The sequence below is a fragment of the Lutra lutra genome, chromosome 5 (assembly GCF_902655055.1).
Source record: "Lutra lutra chromosome 5, mLutLut1.2, whole genome shotgun sequence".
Classification (NCBI taxonomy): domain Eukaryota; kingdom Metazoa; phylum Chordata; class Mammalia; order Carnivora; family Mustelidae; genus Lutra; species Lutra lutra.
This window is the reverse complement of record NC_062282.1, coordinates 102157489-102178063: the sequence shown is the minus strand read 5'-3', so window position 1 is coordinate 102178063 and position 20575 is coordinate 102157489. Positions and strand designations below refer to the sequence as shown.

Below are 20575 nucleotides of genomic sequence, written 5' to 3'. Positions count from 1 at the left end.
TATAAATCAGTCATGATTAAAATGTTGAGAATCTTTATAAAAATTTTTAAAGTTTCTCCTGAAATTGGTTTTAGTCAGTAACGGTAACCTGAAAGATGTCATATTTCTAAAATAACCCCAAGCCCCATTATATTGATCAGTCCTTCAAAGCTTCATCTGCCTTCTAAAAGCAAAATCTGTAAGTGTATCTTAATTGGGTAGTATATTTATTGAGATCATTAACTTCTTGGGGGCTGACATTTACTCTTTAGTTTTAATACATTAAATGAAGTACTCCCAGTAGACTGCAGCCCTTGTTCAGCTTCACCTAGTAGGGAAGCTTCTCTCTGCTTATTAGAAGTTAATGATGTTTCCTGTATTTATTGAGCCATCTTTGTGGAGCTTACAGTGCACTGAGATGGACAAAAATGGGATATTTGTTTGTCTTAACCCAGAGGACCTTAAGATTTATAAGATGATTAAATATATGTCTAAAAAAGATTATGAAGCCATCAACAGAAATAAGAGCGAGCACACAGGAATGTTTGTGAAAGGAAATGAGGTCATCTGGGATTGCTGGGTATTTGGACACTGTCTTAAAGCAGGTTAGTAGAGTATAGGCTGCGACACTCAGACCATAGTCTGTGTGAAGTATGAAAGTTTTGAGGAAGCTACATCGATGTTTTTGAAACTCTGAATTAGGTGGAAAGAGCACTGAGGACAGATGCTGTGTATCTTAGTTATATAGCATTCAGTCCTTTCCTTGCTTATAGCATTTTTCCTTTTAATTTTTACCTTTCCCACTCATTTATTTTGTCCTGAAAGACATTATGCGAACTCTGCATAAGAATTGGAAAAAAAGATACATAGTTGTTCGCTACTGATGGTCATTATTTTTAGTAGTATCTTAATTAAAGGATGTTAGATGTATTTTCTGTAGGTGAGTCATTTCAGATTTTAAAGCTATGAAGAACTGATTGTTTACTATGTATGTGTGCTGTATTTTTGAAATTTTAATGATAATGAGAATATACTCTTGGTTTTAGAAATGTGGCCATTTTTCATGATTGTGCTGGTGAGGGGCAAGGGAAGAGGTAGGAGAGGTGGTGACTGATCAAGGACAAAAGGATTTAGGGTCCAGAACTTTTACCAAATACAGACAGTGATAATGCCCCCTTTCTAAGGCCTCAGTAATAATCAGAAGTGAGTGGTGGTAGAGTGGGAACGGAACAGTGAACACCTCACAGTAAGGGTGAGGGCACATTCCAGAGCCCTAGCTCTCTTACTTTGGTGGTTTCCATTGCTAGGTCTGTTTAGTAAATCCCACCTAATAACCAGAGGCTTAAAATTTATAGGAAATGGTTTTGTTACTTTAGAACTCTGGCAGGGCCCCAGCAGGATAGCTTTTAAAATCAAACCCACTGGTACTTAGAGTGTTTGCATATGCCCTCCAAAACCCATTAACCGATTTGTCTGATGTAGTGATGGTCTGGCGACTCCAGTTCATTTTGTCCCCTACTCACTTGCCCCATGTGCTGCACTGGCTTTTTTCAGTTTGCATGTTATTTATGTGCTTGGTCTACCTTATTGTAGTACATTTCTTGATTTGCCTCATGTGGACTCTATGTATAGTAGGCACAAAACACATTGTTTCAGCAAGGAAGAAACTTTGATTGAAAGGAGAAAACTATTTTATTTCATTGTATCTCTGCCCATACGTTCATAGGTCCTCTCTGTAACCAAGCTTTACTAAGTACCCCCTTGCTGTGTACCTGAGTTCTTATATTAGCTTTATAGACCATTAAAACAGCCTTATTATATCTTTTTTGCTAGAGCTCTAGGCTTACAAGGACAGGGAGCATTTATGTATTTTTTATGAATTTTTAATGGAAATTTTATTTCTAATTTAAAGAAGGGGGTTAACACTATTTAATTTCTTTAGGCTCTGAAGAAAGCTGATAAGCAAGTTTTAGAGCCCCTGATGAATCTCGAGGTGACAGTGATGGGAGATTACCTCAGCCCTGTCCTGGCAGATCTGGCACAAAGAAGAGGAACCATTCAGGAAATCCAGACTCGTCAGGAAAACAAAATTGTTATTGGATTTGTTCCCTTAGCAGAAATTATGGTAGGTACTTACTAACTGAAAAGTACCTTTCCTTAATAAGATTATTTATTTGAGAGACAGCAAGTGAACAGGAGCTGGCCAGGGTGGGGGAAGCAGACTCTCCACTGAGCAGAGAGCCCAATGCAGGTTGGGATCCCAGGACCTGAGATCATGACCTGAGCTGAAAGCAGGTGCTTAACAGACTGAGCCACCTAAGTGCCCCGAAAAGTATCTATTTTTTTAAAAAATATTGGGGATATTTATGCTGAAGCAAAGTAGACAACCAGGGCTTTGATTTTAGAGGACGCATGTTAAGTTTGAACTGTTAGGTCTTTGGATTTAAACTTACAGATATCCAGGGGATGGTGGATCACGTCCATCCTTCACAACGGTTGAGGTGTGCTGTACCACGCTGTGGCACCAGCCTCAGTGGCCAGTTTTTTCCCTTCCAAGCACTTACTAAATGCTGAGTCCAGGGACTATGTCTGAGTATATATCTTGAAAATGGTGAAATGATAAGCAGCAGGAAGAGATACGGGAGGCTTAAATTTGCTAATGTAAATTATTTTGATTAGGGTTATTCAACTGTGCTTCGAACGCTTACCTCTGGCTCAGCTACTTTTGCCTTAGAACTCTGTAACTATCAAGCCATGAACCCTCAAGACCAGGCGACACTGCTCGGCCGGAGAAGTGGCTTGAACCAAGGGCTGTAGGTCTTTGGAGACAACGTCACGGGCACCTTACCTACAACTGCATTTTCAGTAAGAAGAATTTTTATTGTTTTACTGAACTAGATAAACTGACAGTGGCCCTGGAGCGGCCTGTTCTGCTCTATATAAAGTTATATATGTGAACTGTATTGTGGACCTGTAAAGTTACTGCTGTGGGATACACTGTGTTATCATAAGGTTTTCTGGGTTTTTTGAGCTTCTTACACAAGCAGGTATTCTATAAAGTAGACGTTCAGTCTTCAGAAAGATACTTTATTTAAAAACAATATGAAATCTCAATTGCCATGATTTCAAAATCAAGTTGAGTGTCGAACAGATTGCTGTGGGCTTTGTCCCCTTGTTTTCTTCTTTGTTTAAGCTCATTTTTGGTTTTGTACTCAGTATTCACAATATCCAGTAAAAAGAGGTTCTGCAGCTATTCCCCGTCTACAGAACAGATGAATTAGAGATGTTTTAGATTGATGGAATTCATCTCCATTTTAAAGAACTTTAACTCAGAATCACCAAAGTGGATTTAAGTTATATCAAAATTCGGTGCATTGTTATATACACCTTTCCTGTAAAAATCAGTGACTTAATTGGAAACTGTTAGGGGCTATACATTTCTGTTTACAGGAAAAAAAGTTAAAGGTCACTTGGACTTAGTATCCTAGCTTTAAAAAGCTCTTACCTAGTCATCCTGCAGCGGTGAACGGTCAGTCTGTTGTAGGCATCTTCTATATCTTTGATGTCCCTTGGACTCCAGAGTCTCTCACCAATGGCACTTGCCCGAGGCCTGAAAATTAAATTGCTCTGGTGAACATGTGGTTTAAATTTACATTTTCTTATATCTAAAGTTTATGCTTGGGAAAATTTCTAAAAAAATTCAAATGTTACCACTTAAATTCCATACCATAATCTTGGAGTGAGGTTAGTTGCATCCACAAATTCTCCCCATAGACAAGCTTCTCCACCAATGACCAGTTCTTTCTGTTCTTGAGAACCTACATTAAAATTATTGAATTGATGTAAATGAAGTAGTTGCTCAAAACTTTTACACAGAGGCACTGACTGGTTTCTCATTCCACCTTTACTGTGGGGCAACATTTCTGTTGTGTGGTCAGCAGAACCTTGGGAGATACTCATGCTTTTGGCACCAAAAAAGGGTAGCAAACTTTATTTCCAAGGTGCTTGTTAGCCTATTTTGACTTTTAGTTTTACAAAAACTTACTTGGGTTCCAGAACCACTTTTCCCTCTGCTTGCCAGTGAACAGTGTGCCAGGGGAATACATGTTGGAATACTAGGGACTGTCCCTTCCCAATAGACCTCCAGTTTTTAAATACTTTTTAACACATCCTTTTTCTTGAAGGAAATTTTGTAAAATCTGGTATATAATAAAGCTGGAAAAAGAAGAACTGTTCTTCAGGAAGAAGGTCTGAGAGCCTAAAGCTCTACCATTCCTCCTACCACCCCTAACCCCATGGATGCAGACCCAAAGACCAACTGGACTATAGCCTTCATTGTGCCTTACAATGGAAAGGCCCATCAAAAGAGGATACAAGGTTAATGCAATCAAGAGTCTTTAAAATGTAGGGTGACGAACAGTGCTCATCACCAGTGGAAATCTACTTTTGAAGTTGTGGTTTCTTTCACAAAGTTTAAAATGTACTGGGGCCTTTCTTTTTAAGTAAACAAAAGTGAGGATAGTGAATCACTAATATCCTGGTGGGAGATTAGGGAAGAAAAGGAACAAATCAAGGTAATGAGGGGTGCTTTCCTTACCATCAAAATCAAGAGGGTCCACTTTATAGAACTTTCTCCAATCTTGTCCGTAAGTAATCCAATCTAAGTACCAAGGAGCAGAAAGTATCATAGGGAAGCCAGCTGCTGTGACTTGAGCTTGTTTTTTAGGATACATTTCCTGTTTCCATACTTGAACAACTGTGCCTGGCTTAAGCTATTAAAGTTAAAAACAGTATGTATGATGAGGTCCAACAATTACAAATGACATTAAAAGTTGAAGCCATTGTAGTTAGAAAAACAATTCCCTAAGATTCTTCAAAAAACACATTTTTCCTCTTCAGAGTTAGTACTAAATGTTACTGGTTACTAGCCCTTCTGGAAAGATAATACTGGATTTGAAATTGTCATTTAACTGAGGGAAAATAAAAAGCCTATAAATTGACCATTTAAATTTTTTTTTTTAAGATTTTATTTATTTGACAGAGACCACAAGTAGACAGAGAGGCAGGCAGAGAGAGAGAGAGAGAGGGAAGCAGGCTCCCCGCTGAGCAGAGAGCCCGATGTGGGACTCGATCCCAGGACCCTAAGATCATGACCTGAGCTGAAGGCAGCGGCTTAACCCACTGAACCACCCAGGCGCCCAACAATTTAAATTTTTTTTTAAAGTGGCTCAGTGGGTTGGGCCGCTGCCTTTGGCTCGGGTCATGATCTCAGGGTCCTGGGATCGAGTCCCACATCGGGCTGTCTGCTCAGCGGGAGGCCTGCTTCCCTCTCTCTCTCTCTCTGCCTGCCTCTCCATCTACTTGTGGTCTCTCTCTGTCAAATAAATAAATAAAATCTTTAAAAAAAAAAAATTTATTTATTTGAGGAAGAATGAGAAGCAGACTCCCCAAGGAGCTGGGAGACCAATGAGGGACTCGATCCTGGAAGTCCGGGATCATGACCGGAGCCGAAGGCAATCGCTCAACCAACTGAGCCACCCAGGCGCCCTAAATTGACAATTTAAAACTACTTTTATACCAATAAAGACTCATTCATTCTTGTTTGTTCTGCTCTTACGAGAAAAGAACTTCAAAGTACTCTAATATGTGACAAATAATGAGGTAGTGGGGGGTGGGAGGGAGAGATGGAAAGGTGGCACTAGTCTCAGTCTACAGTTTCTGCCCAAAGTTTAAATTCAGAGGTAAGCTAATTTCCCCATCATGTTGGCAACATTATGAGGGTTCCTTCCTTCCAGCATGTTAAAATAGTAAGTCTCTCATATTAACAGAATCAGATGCAGTCCTCCTACTTACCTTAACATGATCATCAAAAACCTCTTGCCAGACTATAGCTCCCTTGTTTATAGTTGAAACAATATACAAAAGCCTACCGTTGGGGGGAAGAAAAAGTTATTTCAGAGCATAAGCTTAACAATGTGTTTAAAGCATTAATAGTTTTCTATAAAGGACTGCATTGTTGGGAGTTGCTTTTCACTACAGCACAGCTTTATAGCAGAACTTGCTACAGTTGGGTCCTGACCCAGTGTGGTTCCATCTTTCCAGCACATGCTTCAGCATGTCATGTGGGTTAAAAGTCATTTGCTGAATGAACATGCTAAGCATGTTCCCCAAAGTGGAGAAGACATGGCAACTCACAGGGTAGAATACAAACCACAATCTCTGGTAGTGGCATGGCTAGCTTAGAATAAACTGTAATTTAGCCTGTGGTATCAACTACATAGTGTTCAACAATTGCTAATACATAGTCCACAAATATTTCCTTGTATTTCGATAATGCCAGGTATGCTGCAGGTTTAGAAAATTAGAATGTACCACACAAAAGGAAAACAGGAAAAGGCTAGAATCTGACCTTCCTTAATTCAGGAGTTGGCAAACTATAGCCTATAGCCTGTTTTTGTATGGCTCATTAGCTAAGAATGGTTTTCACACTTGTAAATATTGTTTAAAAAACAGTACTATGCAACCATGGGTCCCATGAAGCCTAAAATATTTACTATCTGGCCCTTTAAAAAAAAAAAAAAGCTTACTTGTATACAACAGTACCATTCATTTCCAAGTTTCTGCAATGATGGAAACAGTCTATCTATGTGTTTTCCAGATGGTAGCCACTAGCCTCATCCTGCTATTGAATACTTGAAACATGGCTGATGTGACTAAGGAACTGAATTTACAGTTTTCTTCCTTTTAATTCAAATACATCCACATGCAGCTGTGGCTATCATACTGGACATCACAGAAACCAAGTAAATGTTCCTGGAGTTGACCAAAGGGAATGAAATCCACAGGCTGGACAGTGATAAAAGCTTCACAGGGAAGTCAGGGGCTTTGAACTGAATTCTTTGAGCAGGTGAATGCTGACCTTCAACATTTATTACAAGTCTTAGTCATCACTTCATTGCTTTAAGGAAAACAGCAGATATTGCTTCCTTCTGATACTTTGTACGATAAAGTATACAATATCTGCATTTTGACATGGAGTGGAGAGAAAACTAAAAGACAGTACTAAGTAGCTAAACCTTTTACAAAGGGTACAGAAGAAGTAGGCTTACAAGTAACTTAGTAGGAGAGTAGGCTTACAAGTAACTTACTTTTGAATATAGAAAGATTCCAGTCTTTGAAAATCTCTGCCAAAGCCCTTCCGCTTCATGAAATCTAGGACTTCTGGGTTGGACTCCCTTAAACAGAAACAGTGATTAAAATTGCATTAAAAGTTTGCTAAACCCAAGGTCTTTAAAGCAGCATATAGCCCTAACTTCATTTGTGCAGATTTAAAACTATTAAACTTTGTAGGGAGAAAATGAGCCTAAAAAACTTTATTATGAGTTATCCTAGTTTTCCACTGCAGATAATTTTTTTTCCGGAAGCCGGTTTCTGGTGGAAATGGCTTTCCCGGTCTCATGCCTCTCCCCTCTATCTAAGGCTATTGGCACAGAGGATTTTTATTTGAAAAAATCTCCCTCACTTAATTGTTGCCCTTTCCCCAAAGCTGTTCTTTTTTTTTTTTAAAGATTTTATTTATTTATCTGACAGAGATCACAAGTAGGCAGAGAGGCAGGCAGAGAGAGAGAGAGAGGAGGAAGCGGGCTCCCCGCTGAGCAGAGAACCCGATGCGGGGCTCGATCCCAGGACCCTGGGACCATGACCTGAGCCGAAGGCAGTGGCCTAACCCACTGAGCCACCCAGGCGCCCCTGTCTTGCACATCTTGATTCTCCTTCCTCAAAGCTGCCACTCTTGAGTTATGCTGCTTACTTAAACCCCTGCAAACAGAGATCTGTCCCCCAGTCTTCCCTTTTCATGTGGAGACCTCTAAAAAAGGATTTTAAAGAATGGTCATACCAACATGTAAAGTCCACTTCATCTCCTCCCAAGTGAACGAAGTGATCTGGAAACACTGTACCAACTTCTTTGAAAAACTGAGCCAGGAAGCAGTAAGTTGAATTCAGAATAGGGTTTATAGGTCCAAAGGTCCCAGACTGCTCAGGTCCATTGTAACATGGAGTCAGGAGGTTTTTCTGACCTGGAAGAAGTATTTTAATCACAAAGACAGACATGGGTTTGGAGGTGATTATACTACTTTCTTTTGTTGAAGCTCTTAAAAAAGGTAAGCACATCTGCTAAGAGTTACAATGGCAACTCCTTCCAAACAAGATGAGGAATTCTTTTCTTGAATCCTATTCCCTGTACCTCTTTTTTCCCTTTCCACTATTCTATCTATTTCAGATATTTCAAATAATAGTAACTCCCAAATCTTTGGCTCACCCAGACCCTTTTTTTTGATCTTCGATCCGGATTTCAAATTTCCTGTTCAACACAATTTCCAATAAGGGTGCTACTATTCTTCCCTTCTATAACTTTTCCTTCTCCCAGAGTTGATCAGTTGCCAAGTTCTATGGATCGTATATCCAGAATGTCTCTCAGTTCTGTACATTATTTTCCATTCTCATTGTTACCATTCTGGTGTAGGACTTGTTTCTTTCTCCTTCCAGTCTGTCACTTCTTCAGGTTTCCCTGAAGTGTGGTCCTTCTTATGTGATGCTTCTTTCCTGTAACTTTCAGTGGTTTCCATGTGTCCTGATGGAGCCCACATTCCTCACCCAAGGCCCCCTACATTGTACTTCACCGGATTTCCCAATATTCTCCGAGTCCTCCCTGGTAATACTGAACAATTATAAATGCGAGCTGCTGTGCTTTGTGCTCTATATTCATTATTTAACCCTCAAAAAAATTACTGATAGTTCTATTTTAGAGATGGGGAACCTAAGATGAGACACTCTAGAACTCGTTCAAGGTCACTCAGTTTAAAAGGCAAAAAGAGGATGCAAACCCAGGTAGTGTGGCTCCGCTGCCAGTTCTTACCCACCCTATAGTGCTTACTGCTCTTGGCTGCACTACACTCGGTCAACTAATGCCTTTCCTGTTATTCCCTTTATCAGAAACATGAATATATTTTTTGAGCTCTCAAAAACACTTTAAGTGTTCTTCTCATCCAAGAAACCATTTCTTAAATTGACTTAGCATGCTCTACTTGTAATTTTTCTTTTAGCCCTTGTTTTCATACTTTGGGCAGCGCCTGGCATAGTAACTTGCTCACAATAATTACTCAATACCATCTGTCAACAGTGTAACCTTTGTGCAAACCACAGTTAAGAACAAAATGGATTAACACCAGGTCATAAAAGATGGAGGAACTCAGGTACTCACTCTCTGCAACTTAAAAAAAAGACACTCCTTACCTTTTCCCCAAGACTGTGTATGTCCAGGACTATCAAATTCTGGTAGGACTCGAATGCCTCGTAATCGGGCATATTCTATCACCGCACGGACATCATTTGGTGTATACACGTGAGACAAAGAATAGCTTCCCTATAAAAGCCATATTTAATAAAATGTATGGAATGTATTTGTCTATGACACTGTTAACAGTTCTGTTTGTACACTGGTATTGGATAGCTGATTTTTCTAGTATCACAATGTATTAAATAGTCCTGTGTGATGCTGGAGGACTTTTTAAAATTTTTCTTTGATCCCATTTTATTTTCATTCCCTTAGTAAACTCTGCAGCCTATGTGGGGCCTGAACTCACAACCCCAAGATCAAGAGTTGCATGCTCTACTGACTGAGCCAGCCAGGCGCCCCTGGAGGACTCATTTCAATTACTTATTTACTGTATCTTATCAGTAAGCCCTCAGCACACTGTGCGTTAATTCAAGATTTATGACTAGCTCTATCTCAACTAGCTCCTCTTGTTTCAGGAAAATCTACCATCATGTAACCATAGAAGAAAACAGAAATAAAATGTTTGACTCCAGAGTCAAACCTGTGGAAACTCTTGAGTATACGCTTGTCAGTTTTTGAATAAAAATTAAAATACTATTACAAAGCTGAGCTGTCACCTTTCAAAGTCATTTTAATTACTATCAGCTTTAAAAATATCCCCAGACAGGGACGCCTGGGTGGCTCAGTTGGTTAAGCGACTGCCTTCAGCTCAGGTCATGATCCTGGAGTCCCGGGATTGAGTCCCATATCAGGCTCCCTGCTTGGCAGTGAGTCTGCTTCTCCCGCTGACCCTCTCACTTCTTTTTTTTTTTTTAGATTTTATTTATTTATTTGACAGAGAGAAATCACAAGTAAGCAGAGAGGCAGGCAGAGAGAGAGGAGGAAGCAGGCTCCCCGCTGAGCAGAAAGCCCGACGCGGGGCTCGAACCCAGGACCTGGGATCATGACGTGAGCCGAAGGCAGCGGCTTAACCCACTGAGCCACCCAGGCGCCCCTGACCCTCTCACTTCTCATGCTCATTCTCTCTCACACTCTCTCTCTCAAATAAATAAATAAAATCTTTAAAAAAAAAAAAATCCCCAGACATGCTGTGATAATTTTTTTTTTTTAAGATTACCCTCAATCTCTTTATAGGTCACTTAAAAAGTAATGGGTTGTAACTACAAAGGTGTCAGTTAAAGGTATTACTGTAGCATATTTCTCAAGGTATAAATAAATATTACATGGAAATTATAAGCTGTATCTAATTTTATATGTAAATATAACTTAAAATGTCTGATCCCATGACCCCCATCAAATTTATATGCAAGATCAGACCTAACTACTCAATTATAATATAAAAGACAAAAGAACATACTAATTGATAGTAGAGGGATGCAAACAGCAAAACCCAAACTTTGGGAACTAGAAAAATGATTTAGTTTTAACAAAGATAAATTACAAAAAAAGAGGAAAAAAAAAAAAAGTAAATGGCCTGGAATGGTCACCTATATATCAAAAGACAAGGAATGGACATACTAACTGACCACTACGTGTGGAACTCATATGCATCTCATTGCAGGTAAGATTTTTTTCTTTAAGAAAAGGTAAAGGCTCTTGGGAAAATGTAATGACTGGCTAGCTGGATGGTTAATTTTTCAGCTGCAATAATATATTATGGGCCTTTTGTTTTAACAAAAACAGAACTTTTTACCAATGAGATAATGCTGTCCGGGAATTTTGTAAAAAATAATGGTGCCAAGGGTGGGTGAGCGCAGGTGATTCAAGATTGGCCAAGTACTGATTACTGAAGCTGGATGACAAGGACATGGAAGTCATTATTCTACTTCTGCATGTGTTTGAGATTTTGTGTAATAAAAAGTAAAGCAAAAGCAAACAAAAACGGAGTGCCACTAACATTTCAACCTGTACTACATCATAACATTGGATAAAGCTTGAGAGTGTGGACAAAGGACAACATTTAGAGGCCTGGTTTTGTCCCTTCTTAACTCCAATTTGGAATGAGGTCAGTAACTGCCTCTGTATTTTATAGGGGGATTAAAAAAGATGACATGAGGCTTGCTCCCACCTCCACGGTTTCATAATACAGTTAATCTGAACACTGCTGAGACAGCCATTTATTTTTTAAGGAGCTCTCATCTCTAAAATTCTCTAGTTTTTCAGAGAAAAAGTCATTTACAGAATCCAATTACAATTCTAGGCTACATGATAAAAATACTCAACCTTTTATTAGTTGTGAGTGCTACAGGTCTCCTACATTAAGCTTCTTAAATTTTGTGTAACTACTAGAGATTATTTACATTTACAATAACAATTATAAGAACAGTTTTCTGGACCTACATTGCTAAGCTACAGCCTATTAAAGTTTTTAAACCATGAACATCTACTTTTATACTTTAATTCTATCCATAAGAAACATTTAAGCTGAAAACTTATGATGAAACCATACACAAATTTTGGAAGACAGACTACAGTAACATTAATTACTCACTTTGTTGCTTAACTCAGGAAAAGCAACGCTCTGGTAAGGGAAAGACTGGTCATCAACAATGTGCCAGTGGAGAACATTAAACTTATTAAAAGCCATGGCATCCTGCAAGCAAACATGTTAAAAAATTATATATAATACACAGATGTAATATACAGATATAATACATACACAATCCAATTATCTATATTCAGATCTTTTCCAACATGTCTACTTCCTTTTAAATTTTTTTCAGCAAAGCAGGAATTCGAGAGAAGTATAAATCATTTATCTTACACACTTCAAGTGGGTGGCGCCTGGAAGGCTCAGTTGTTTAACGTCTGTCTTTGGCTCAGGTCATGATCCCAAGGTCCTGTGATCAAACCCCAAATCGGGCTCCTTGCACAGCAGGGAGCCTGCTTCTCCCTTTCCCACTCCCCCTGCTTGTTTTCTCTCTCTCCCTGTCTCTGTCAAATAAGTAAAATCTTAAATAAATAAATAAATAAAATCACACTTCATTTGGCATGTCACTTTTCAAAAAGTCTATTCAGGGGCGCCTGGGTGGCTCAGTGGGTTAGGCCGCTGCCTTCGGCTCAGGTCATGATCTCGGGGTCCTGGGATCGAGTCCCGCATCGGGCTCTCTGCTCAGCGGGGAGCCTGCTTCCCTCTCTCTCTCTGCCTGCCTCTCCGTCTACTTGTGATCTCTCTCTGTCAAATAAATAAATAAAATCTTTAAAAAAAAACAAAAAAAAGTCTATTCAGCGTTTGTGTTTATTCTAAACAAGGAGCTAGAACTTTGTTCTCTGAGAACGTAACAATCTTCTAAATTCCAAGTATTTATAAACAGTCGGGCAAGAACGGAAAAGAGTTCTTAGAAACAATGGGGGTATATGAGTACCAGGACTTATAATCCCCAGAGAAAAAGTCATTTACAGAATTTAACACAATTCTGAGATCTGAGGGGTGTGTGGGTGCTCAGTCATTGGGCATCTGCCTTCAGCTCAGGTCATGATCCCAGGGTCCTGGGATTGAGCCCCGAATTGCATCGGGCTCCTTGCTCAGCAGGAAGCCTGCTTCTCTGTCTCCTGCTCCCCCTGCTTGTGTTCCCTCTCTTCGCTGTCAAATAAATAAAATCTCCAAAAAAAAAAAAAAAAATTCTGAGATTTGAGTGCCATCCCTTCCTTTAGAAATGAAAGAAACCTGGTAAGAGTACAGTACTCTCAAATTCTGGGGGAAATTGGTATCAATTTTATGTACATTCTGGAGGAATAAACAATGTAATACACAAAACATAAGCCGACTATTTGACAAAGATTAAAAAAATAGTAAGAGAGGGAGACTGGTTTGCCATACCAGATAACTAAAACTTAAAGAAGCCTCCCTTCTCCATCAGGACTGAAAAGATTTGCTGATGCATTTGGGAAACAGCTTACCTAACATGGGAATTATGCAAAGATGTCCAAGTTTTTTAGTGGATAATGGCAAGATTTTTACCATCAGAGGAGGGAGTTCCTCAGTAGAGACCAGGGGCTTGCAAACTTTTTTCATAAAGGGCCCAAAAGTAAGTATCTTGGTTTCATGAGTTACACAGTTTCCATCACCATTTATCCTGTTGTCACAGAGCCACACAAAATGGAAACAAATGGACGTGGCTGTAGTCCAGGAGAACTTCATTAGCAAAGACAGGTGACAAAGTGGATTTGGCCCTCGGGCTCTAATTTCCCCAACCCTTGATACTGATCGTTTTTTAGTATATGTGCTGCCAAAGCGAGCACCTTTAATACTGATAAGATACAGAATTAGATAATGATGTGAGGGTCATGTAGAAGATAGGGTAGGAAGATCGCAGGTTCATCTTGTCCCACTGACACACCAAGGCAATAGTTACATATAGACAACTAACACTGAAGGCAGAATAGACCTTCCACGGTCCATCACAGAGAGATGACCACTGAAATAGCAGTGGAGATACGGTTGGGCCCTAAAGCCCTGACGAGACCTAATCCTAAGCAGGAGGGACTCAGCTGCACAGAGAAGTGAGACCCCACACCAGGCACCCCAGGTACAGGGGACCTGCACTGGGAGGATGAGTCTTTTAACATCTGGCTTTGAAAACCAGTGGGACTTTTAACCCACTGAGCCACCAGGCCCCTACCCCCCGCTGTGGCCCAGAGGGCAACAGGAATCCAAGTCTGCTCTTAAGAAGCAAGCATAATAAACCAAAAGACACCAACAAAGTAGCAGTTTGAAAAAAGCCTAGGGTATACTAAAGATTTATTTACTAATCTCAGAACTTGCACTAGAAGGGGAGAGATCTTTAGGAGGCTTCCCTAAGAATCAAAACTCTGGCAGACACCATTTATTTCTCTTATTTCTCTTCTCCCCCAGCCCAGATAGCTGAACACCTAACACTTCACCCATCTTGCTAGACCACATGCCCTGCCCCATTTAACCCACTGGCCTTGGCAAGTGTCCCTCCAAAGTGACTCCTATGTGGAGAGGAGGAGAACCCCATCTACCAGCACACCTGCAATGGAGAAATCTAGCAGACGACGTCTGTCAACATCCTGGCAGTTAACATTACCAGTACTAGAGTAAGTCACCATGCCACCTGACAAGCATGGAGAAGAACATGGCCTCACTTCTTATTACTGCCCAAAGCTCGTGACCTGAAATCCAATCATGTAGAAAACAGGCCGAGGTGTATTCTACAAAGTAATAGAGCCATACTCTTCCAAAATGTCATGGTTTTGACAGACATGGAAAAATAAATGGTACAAAATTAAAGGTGGCTAAAGAGACATTACCAATAAATCCAACACCTGATCCTGGACTGGATACTGATGCGAACAACTAATGTAAGATGAATGAGGTCTGCAGAGCAGGTGATCACATGATGTCAATTTCCTGAGTTTTGATGGCTGTACTGTGGTTACTGAGGTAAGCAGTTGTAGGAAGTGAAAAGGGAAATCTCAAGGGGTGTGGGGCATCATACGTGCAACTTGCTTATGTTTTAGGAACACATCTTTAAAAATAGAGGGGGAGAATAAGGCAAATGTTCAATTTTGAAACTGGGATGTCTGGGTAAACAGTCTATGGGAGTTCTTGGCACTCTTAAGAGCTTTTCTTTAGGTTGGAAGTTACTTCAAAATAAAAAACTTCTAACATTAGAGAAATGAAAACCATCTGTATTGGCCCAAGAAGACAAATTGATAGACTGAGAGTTCAGAAAGGGACTCACGTATTTGCAGGGAGTTAGTATTTGCTACTCATGGCACTGGGAGCAGTGGGGAAATTACAGATTGCTCAAAAATGATGCTGAGACTACAGGCTAACCATTTGGAAAATAAAGTATCATCCAGAACACAATGAAGTAAATTCTAACTGAATCAAGAATTTTGTAGGAAAAGGTAGAAATTTTTTTTAATGATTTTATTTATTTGTTAGAGAAAAACCACACAAGCACACAACCAGGGAGAGCAGCAGAGGCAGAAGGAGAAACAGCTTCTGACCGAGCAGGGAGTCCAATTCAGGGCTCAATGCCGGGACACTGGGCTCATGACCTGAGCAGAAGGCAGATGCCTAACCCACTGAGCCACTGAGGCACACCTAGAATATACCTTTTAAACATTTTATTTTTTAAAGTAATCTCTATAGCCAACGTAGAGCTTGAACCCACAACCCTGAGATAAGAGTCACACGCTCTACCAAATGAGCCAGCCAGACGCCCTGAAAGAGTATATTAAGAGAAAACCTGAGAGGTGATTTTCATATTTAAATCATTGTTCTGGAGGCTTCTCAGCTCACTTTCCAAGGCCAAAAATAATAAAGGATTAGATAGAAAAATATACTACATATAAAACTGTTTATACTTCTACAGAAAAAGATACTAGTTTAAAAAACACATCTAGAAAACTTCACTACAATACAGAATGGGTAAACATAAAAACAAGCAAATACCTAAGTACCACTGACACACATATAAACAAATTAACACCGAAGAGCTCTTAAGTCAACAAGGAATCAACATTCCGGAGGATAAAATGGACACTGAAAATAAACTTGCCTCTTGCAATATAAAAAAATACAAATAGGTAATAAGTAAAAGAGGCTTCTATTCACTAAAAAAAATCACAGAAGTGCCCGGCTGGTGGCCACACATTCACTCATATGTCCCCTCTAAAAGGCCATCTGACACTAAGAACTAACTTACGATATCCGCCAAGTAAGGATAAGCCGTGTATCCTTCTTTAAGCCCAGAAATTGACTTGCAAGAATTTATACTCAGGAAATAATCCTGACGAGTGTACAAATATAAGAATACTTACTTCAGGGATGCCTGGGTGGCTCAGTGGGTCAAGCCTCTGCCTTCAGCGCAGGTCATGAGCCCAGGGTCCTGGGATTGAGCCCCACATCGGGCTCTCTGCTCAGCAGGGAACCTGCTTTGCCCTCTCTCTCTCTGACTGCCTCTCTGCCTACTTGTGATCTCTGTCAAATAAATAAAATCTTAAGAAAAAAAAATACTTACTCTACAGTACTGTTTGTGATAAGTTAACCTAGATGTCCATCAGCATGAGAACAGTTAGATTCACATCATGCATCATGATATATAGTATGTAATATTCAACTCCTTAAAAAGATGGTATAGACCTCATAATTCTTTTTTTTTTTTTTAAATGACTTTACTTATTTGACAGAGAGCGCATAAGCAGGGGAAGCAGCAGGATCCCCAATAAGCAGGGAGCCTGATGTGGGGCTCAATCCCAGAATCCTGAGGTACATGACCTACCTCAGCTGAAGGCAGAGGCTAAACGGCTGAGCCACCCAGGCACCCCCAGACCTTATAATTCCTTCATTAAAAAGATGTCCACAACAAGTTTTTCTGAGGTAGCAAAAGTGCAATTTTATACAAGTTTTTATTAATTTTTTTAAAAGATTTTATTTATTTATTAGAGAGAGAAAGGGCCTAACTGGGGGAGAGGGAAGCTGGACTGGACAGAGGAAGAGGGAGGAGACTTCCCACTGAGCAACATGGGGCTCGATCCCAGGATCCTGAGATAATGACCTGAGCCAAAGGCACTTGCTTAACCAACTGGGCTACCCAGGTGCCCTCCATTTAAGTTTTTTAAAGAGTTATGTCATATGTGTTAATACTTTCATTTTGAAGTGTAAAATGAGATAAATGGGACGTAGAAATTGATATCAACCTTTGGTAAACGCAAATACGGGATTACCACCTCTGCACAGCTACATTCCAACTTCTTAACACTAAGCAGTCCTTTCTTTCATGAAAGTGATGATAATGTCTTTTGAAGAAAAAAATTCAGGGTATGAGTGCAAATACAAAAACTACTTTTTAATAAGACACTGTGCATAATGATCAAGTGAAGGTGCAGAAAAACACAGGAGGAAAACCTCCATACCCCTAAAAACTGGTGGTCACTGTTGGGATGAACCAATAAGGGGACAGGAAAAAACGGTTCCTATCAACCTCCACCCCAGCTCCCACCATCTCAAGTCATATATTTCTTTGAAACATCTCCCTAGGGATAAAGTAGCTTCCAGCCTCCTTTAAGCAAATTAAATGGAAATCACAATGTTAAAAGACACTAACTTTCTCGACTAAGGAGAGAGATTTTCCAAGGGAGGCAGGAAAAGAAAGCTCAATGCTTTACTATATGACAAACAACTACCCCTCCCCAACCATGTTCCAACTTATAAAACGGAGTCAAGAACCCATGTAAAGTAACACCATAAAAGGACACGGCTTCAGCAGAAACAATGGGGAAAATAAAATAATTACCTACCAGAGTTTTAAGTATACTCTTAATGGGCAGGAAGTGTCTAGCTGTATCAATTAAAATTCCTCTGTGTGGAAACCGTGGAGAATCAATAATGTTGGCCTCATTGATGGTGAACTAGAAAACAAAATAGAAGTGCTTTATTTTTAGAATTTTTCTCTTGACTTGAGCTAAGTGAAGACTGTATTTATGCAAGTACTGCATAAAAGATTTAGAAGACAGTGTGAAATTTTTACCAGAGAAGCTAAACATTTGGAAAGAACATTCAAGAACCAAGTAAGTAGCTAAAAACTTTATATTTTTTGTAGTAATCCAACAATTTTTAGTAACATAATAATCATACTTACAGTCCCATAAGAATCTTGATAAATTAATTGGCTAAAGGTTTCTAAACCTAGGAAGAATAAAATTTATAATTTATTGCATTAATTTATGTAACAGATTGAGTGAATAAAAATCATATTATGCAAACGTACACCCATAACCAGAAAAGGCAAATAAAACTAAATACAATGTCACACCTATACCCTCTAACATATTTTCTAAAATCAAAGCTCAGTTTTTATTATTTTTAATTGTTTTTTTAAAAAGATTTTATTTACTTATTTGACAGAGAGAAAGAGAGAATACAAACGGGGAGTGGCAGGCAGAGGGAGAGGGAGAAGCAGACTCCCTGCTGACCAGGAAGCCTAATGTAGGACTTGATCTCAGGACCCTGGGATCATAAGCTGAGCTGATGGCAGATGCTTAACCAACTGAGCCATCCAGGCACCCCCAAAACTCAGTTAAAAAAAAAAAAAATCCCTGTTGCCATCTCATTAAAAGCTTTATTTCACTGTCCCCACACACTGGGTTTTGTCTGAACAAGAACACAAAAATGAACAGTGATTTAATACAACAAAATACTAGTTACTTAATAAATTAGCATTATAAAGAAGAATTTTTATGATAAAATATATTAACTTTAGAAAGTACATAAAGTTAACAGAGAGGGGAAAAGGTTCGAAACCACCATGAACCTATATTAAGTAAGGGCCCAAGTTAAAATGTTCTACTCATAGCTGTAAAGACTATCTCCTGAACATTTTCACTCAAGTGGGTTGTTTCCTTAATACACTATATTAAAAGCCAATTCCTTTAGCTGCCCTTGACTTTACCATAATTCTTTTCTTAAAAGCTTTTAATTTTTAATGGATCTCTACACCCAACACGGATCTCAAACCCACAACCCCAAAAATCAAGAGTCACATGCTCCACTGACTGAGCCAGCCAGGTACACAACTTTACCCTAATTCATCATTCTAGCGGACAGTGAAAATTTCAACCGAATAGTCCAAAGTCAGAAAGGAAAAGAGGAGACCTAACTGATGACACGGAAGTAAAAAGGATCATCAGAAACAACCATGTACAATTATAAGCCAGAAGATTTGACAACCTAGAAGAAATAGATTAATTCCAAGAAACATATATCCTACTAAAACTGAATCACGAAGAAATCAAAAACACTGAAAAGACTGCTTACTAGTAAGGAGACCGAATCATTAATCCAAAACCCTCTGACAGACAAAAGTCCATGACCAGGCTTCAGAGGTGAATTCTACTAAACATTCAAAGAAGAATTATCACCAATTCTTCTCAAACTTTTCAAAAAAAAAAAAAAAAAAAAGAGGAGGTAATACTTTCAAACTCATTTTACAAGGCTGGCATTACCCCAATACCAAAAACAGGTAAGAAAATGACTGCCCAATATCCCTGATGAACATGAATACAAAAATCCTCAACAAAGGTGGCGGGGCACCTGGGTTAACATTCAACCTGAATCAAATCCAAGGCTGCCTTTATTTTTAATTACTGTAACCAGTTAGCTCACACTTAAAAAATAATTTTTTAAAAACCCTACTATTTGGAAGTCAGAAGAACAATATCTCATCAAATTAGAGGAAGTAAAAGAAGCTTTTTTTTAAATTTTTTTTTAAGATTTTATTTATTTATTTGACAGAGAGAGATCACAAGTAGGCAGAGAGGCAGAGGGAGAGGAAGGGAAGCAGGCTCCCTGCTGAGCAGAGAGCCCCATGCGGGACTCAATCCCAGGACCCTAAGATCATGACCTGAGCCAAAGGCAGTGGCTTAACCCACTGAGCCACCCACGCGCCCCATAAAAGAAGCTTCTGAACGGGATAAATAAATGTCTCAATACCCAAACCTTGTTCCAACTCTGAAATTCAGAAAAAGCTTTTAGGATTTCTCTCTGCCTATCATCTCTAACCCCTCTAGGTATGTATTTAACACTGTTCCTGTAAACGTGGTTATGTTTCTGAATCCACAGGAATTTAAAATGGTAGAAGGACCCGCTCCCTCTTCCCACTGTTACAGTGTATGTGGTTGACTGCGCCTTACCAAGTCTTTCATGATCAAGTGATTCCTGACCAAAAAACAAAAGCAGAATCACCCCGTTCCCCCCAGTGGGTTCAGATGAGAACTGGTAATAAAATCAGAAACAATCCCAAAAGAAGACACCGGAGAAGAGCCAAGAAGACTGAGTAAGGAGTCACACAGGAGATGAGATGGCCCACAGTTATTTACGCTGTATGGAGATCACTGGGGTCTCACTGTATTAAGCTGAAAACTTCACCACTAGCTGGAGGATGTGTTTTATTGCGAAAGTTATTTTTCTCTTTGTTTCTATGCTTCTGCATTAGCAGGTTTAGCAATAAATCTGAGACATTTTGCTTGTAAGTAAATACATTTTTTAAACGAGGGGAGAGAGAGATTTGCTACTGAGGGTGACAAGAAAGGACAGTGAAACAGACTGGAAAGAAATGCTCTCCTCTGAGCAGGCCGAGGCATTTATAGCTCCGTCCACATTACAGTCCCAAGAGCATGAGCGAATTACATTCATACATACATATGGTTAACGTCCAAACATTTTTCCAAAAGTCAAACGATCTTTCTCGCATGCTTTAAGTGTACATGTGTGATAGAAATAATTTT

The 20575-nt window shown here is 39.4% G+C and overlaps 2 protein-coding genes across 10 annotated transcripts in view; one reads left to right on the top strand and one right to left on the bottom strand.

The window, feature by feature from the left end:
* The window catches only part of GFM2 (GTP dependent ribosome recycling factor mitochondrial 2), a 77268-nt gene extending 62729 nt beyond the window's left edge, over nt 1-14539 (top strand). For 5 of the 9 annotated variants that reach the window (XM_047730468.1, XM_047730467.1, XM_047730461.1 and 2 more), the window contains 2 exons: nt 1922-2104; nt 2659-3373. In XM_047730468.1, coding sequence (XP_047586424.1) covers nt 1922-2104; nt 2659-2796 — 321 coding nt within the window. In that variant the 3' untranslated portion in view covers nt 2797-3373. Of the gene's footprint in view, nt 1-1921; nt 2105-2658; nt 3374-4163; nt 4582-10999; nt 12002-12042; nt 12184-14171 lie in introns of those variants that run through there. The other 4 variants (XM_047730465.1, XM_047730466.1, XM_047730464.1 and 1 more) reach the window with 4 other exon arrangements.
* The window catches only part of HEXB (hexosaminidase subunit beta), a 68265-nt gene continuing 50735 nt past the window's right edge, over nt 3046-20575 (bottom strand). Inside the window, exons 4-14 of the mRNA XM_047730477.1 lie at nt 17932-17978; nt 17591-17701; nt 11808-11909; nt 9274-9403; nt 7877-8057; nt 7128-7214; nt 5833-5905; nt 4577-4751; nt 3707-3797; nt 3485-3589; nt 3046-3240 (exon numbers count right to left, since the gene is read on the bottom strand). Coding sequence (XP_047586433.1) covers nt 3192-3240; nt 3485-3589; nt 3707-3797; nt 4577-4751; nt 5833-5905; nt 7128-7214; nt 7877-8057; nt 9274-9403; nt 11808-11909; nt 17591-17701; nt 17932-17978 — 1151 coding nt within the window. The 3' untranslated portion in view covers nt 3046-3191. The remainder of the gene's footprint in view (nt 3241-3484; nt 3590-3706; nt 3798-4576; nt 4752-5832; nt 5906-7127; nt 7215-7876; nt 8058-9273; nt 9404-11807; nt 11910-17590; nt 17702-17931; nt 17979-20575) is intronic.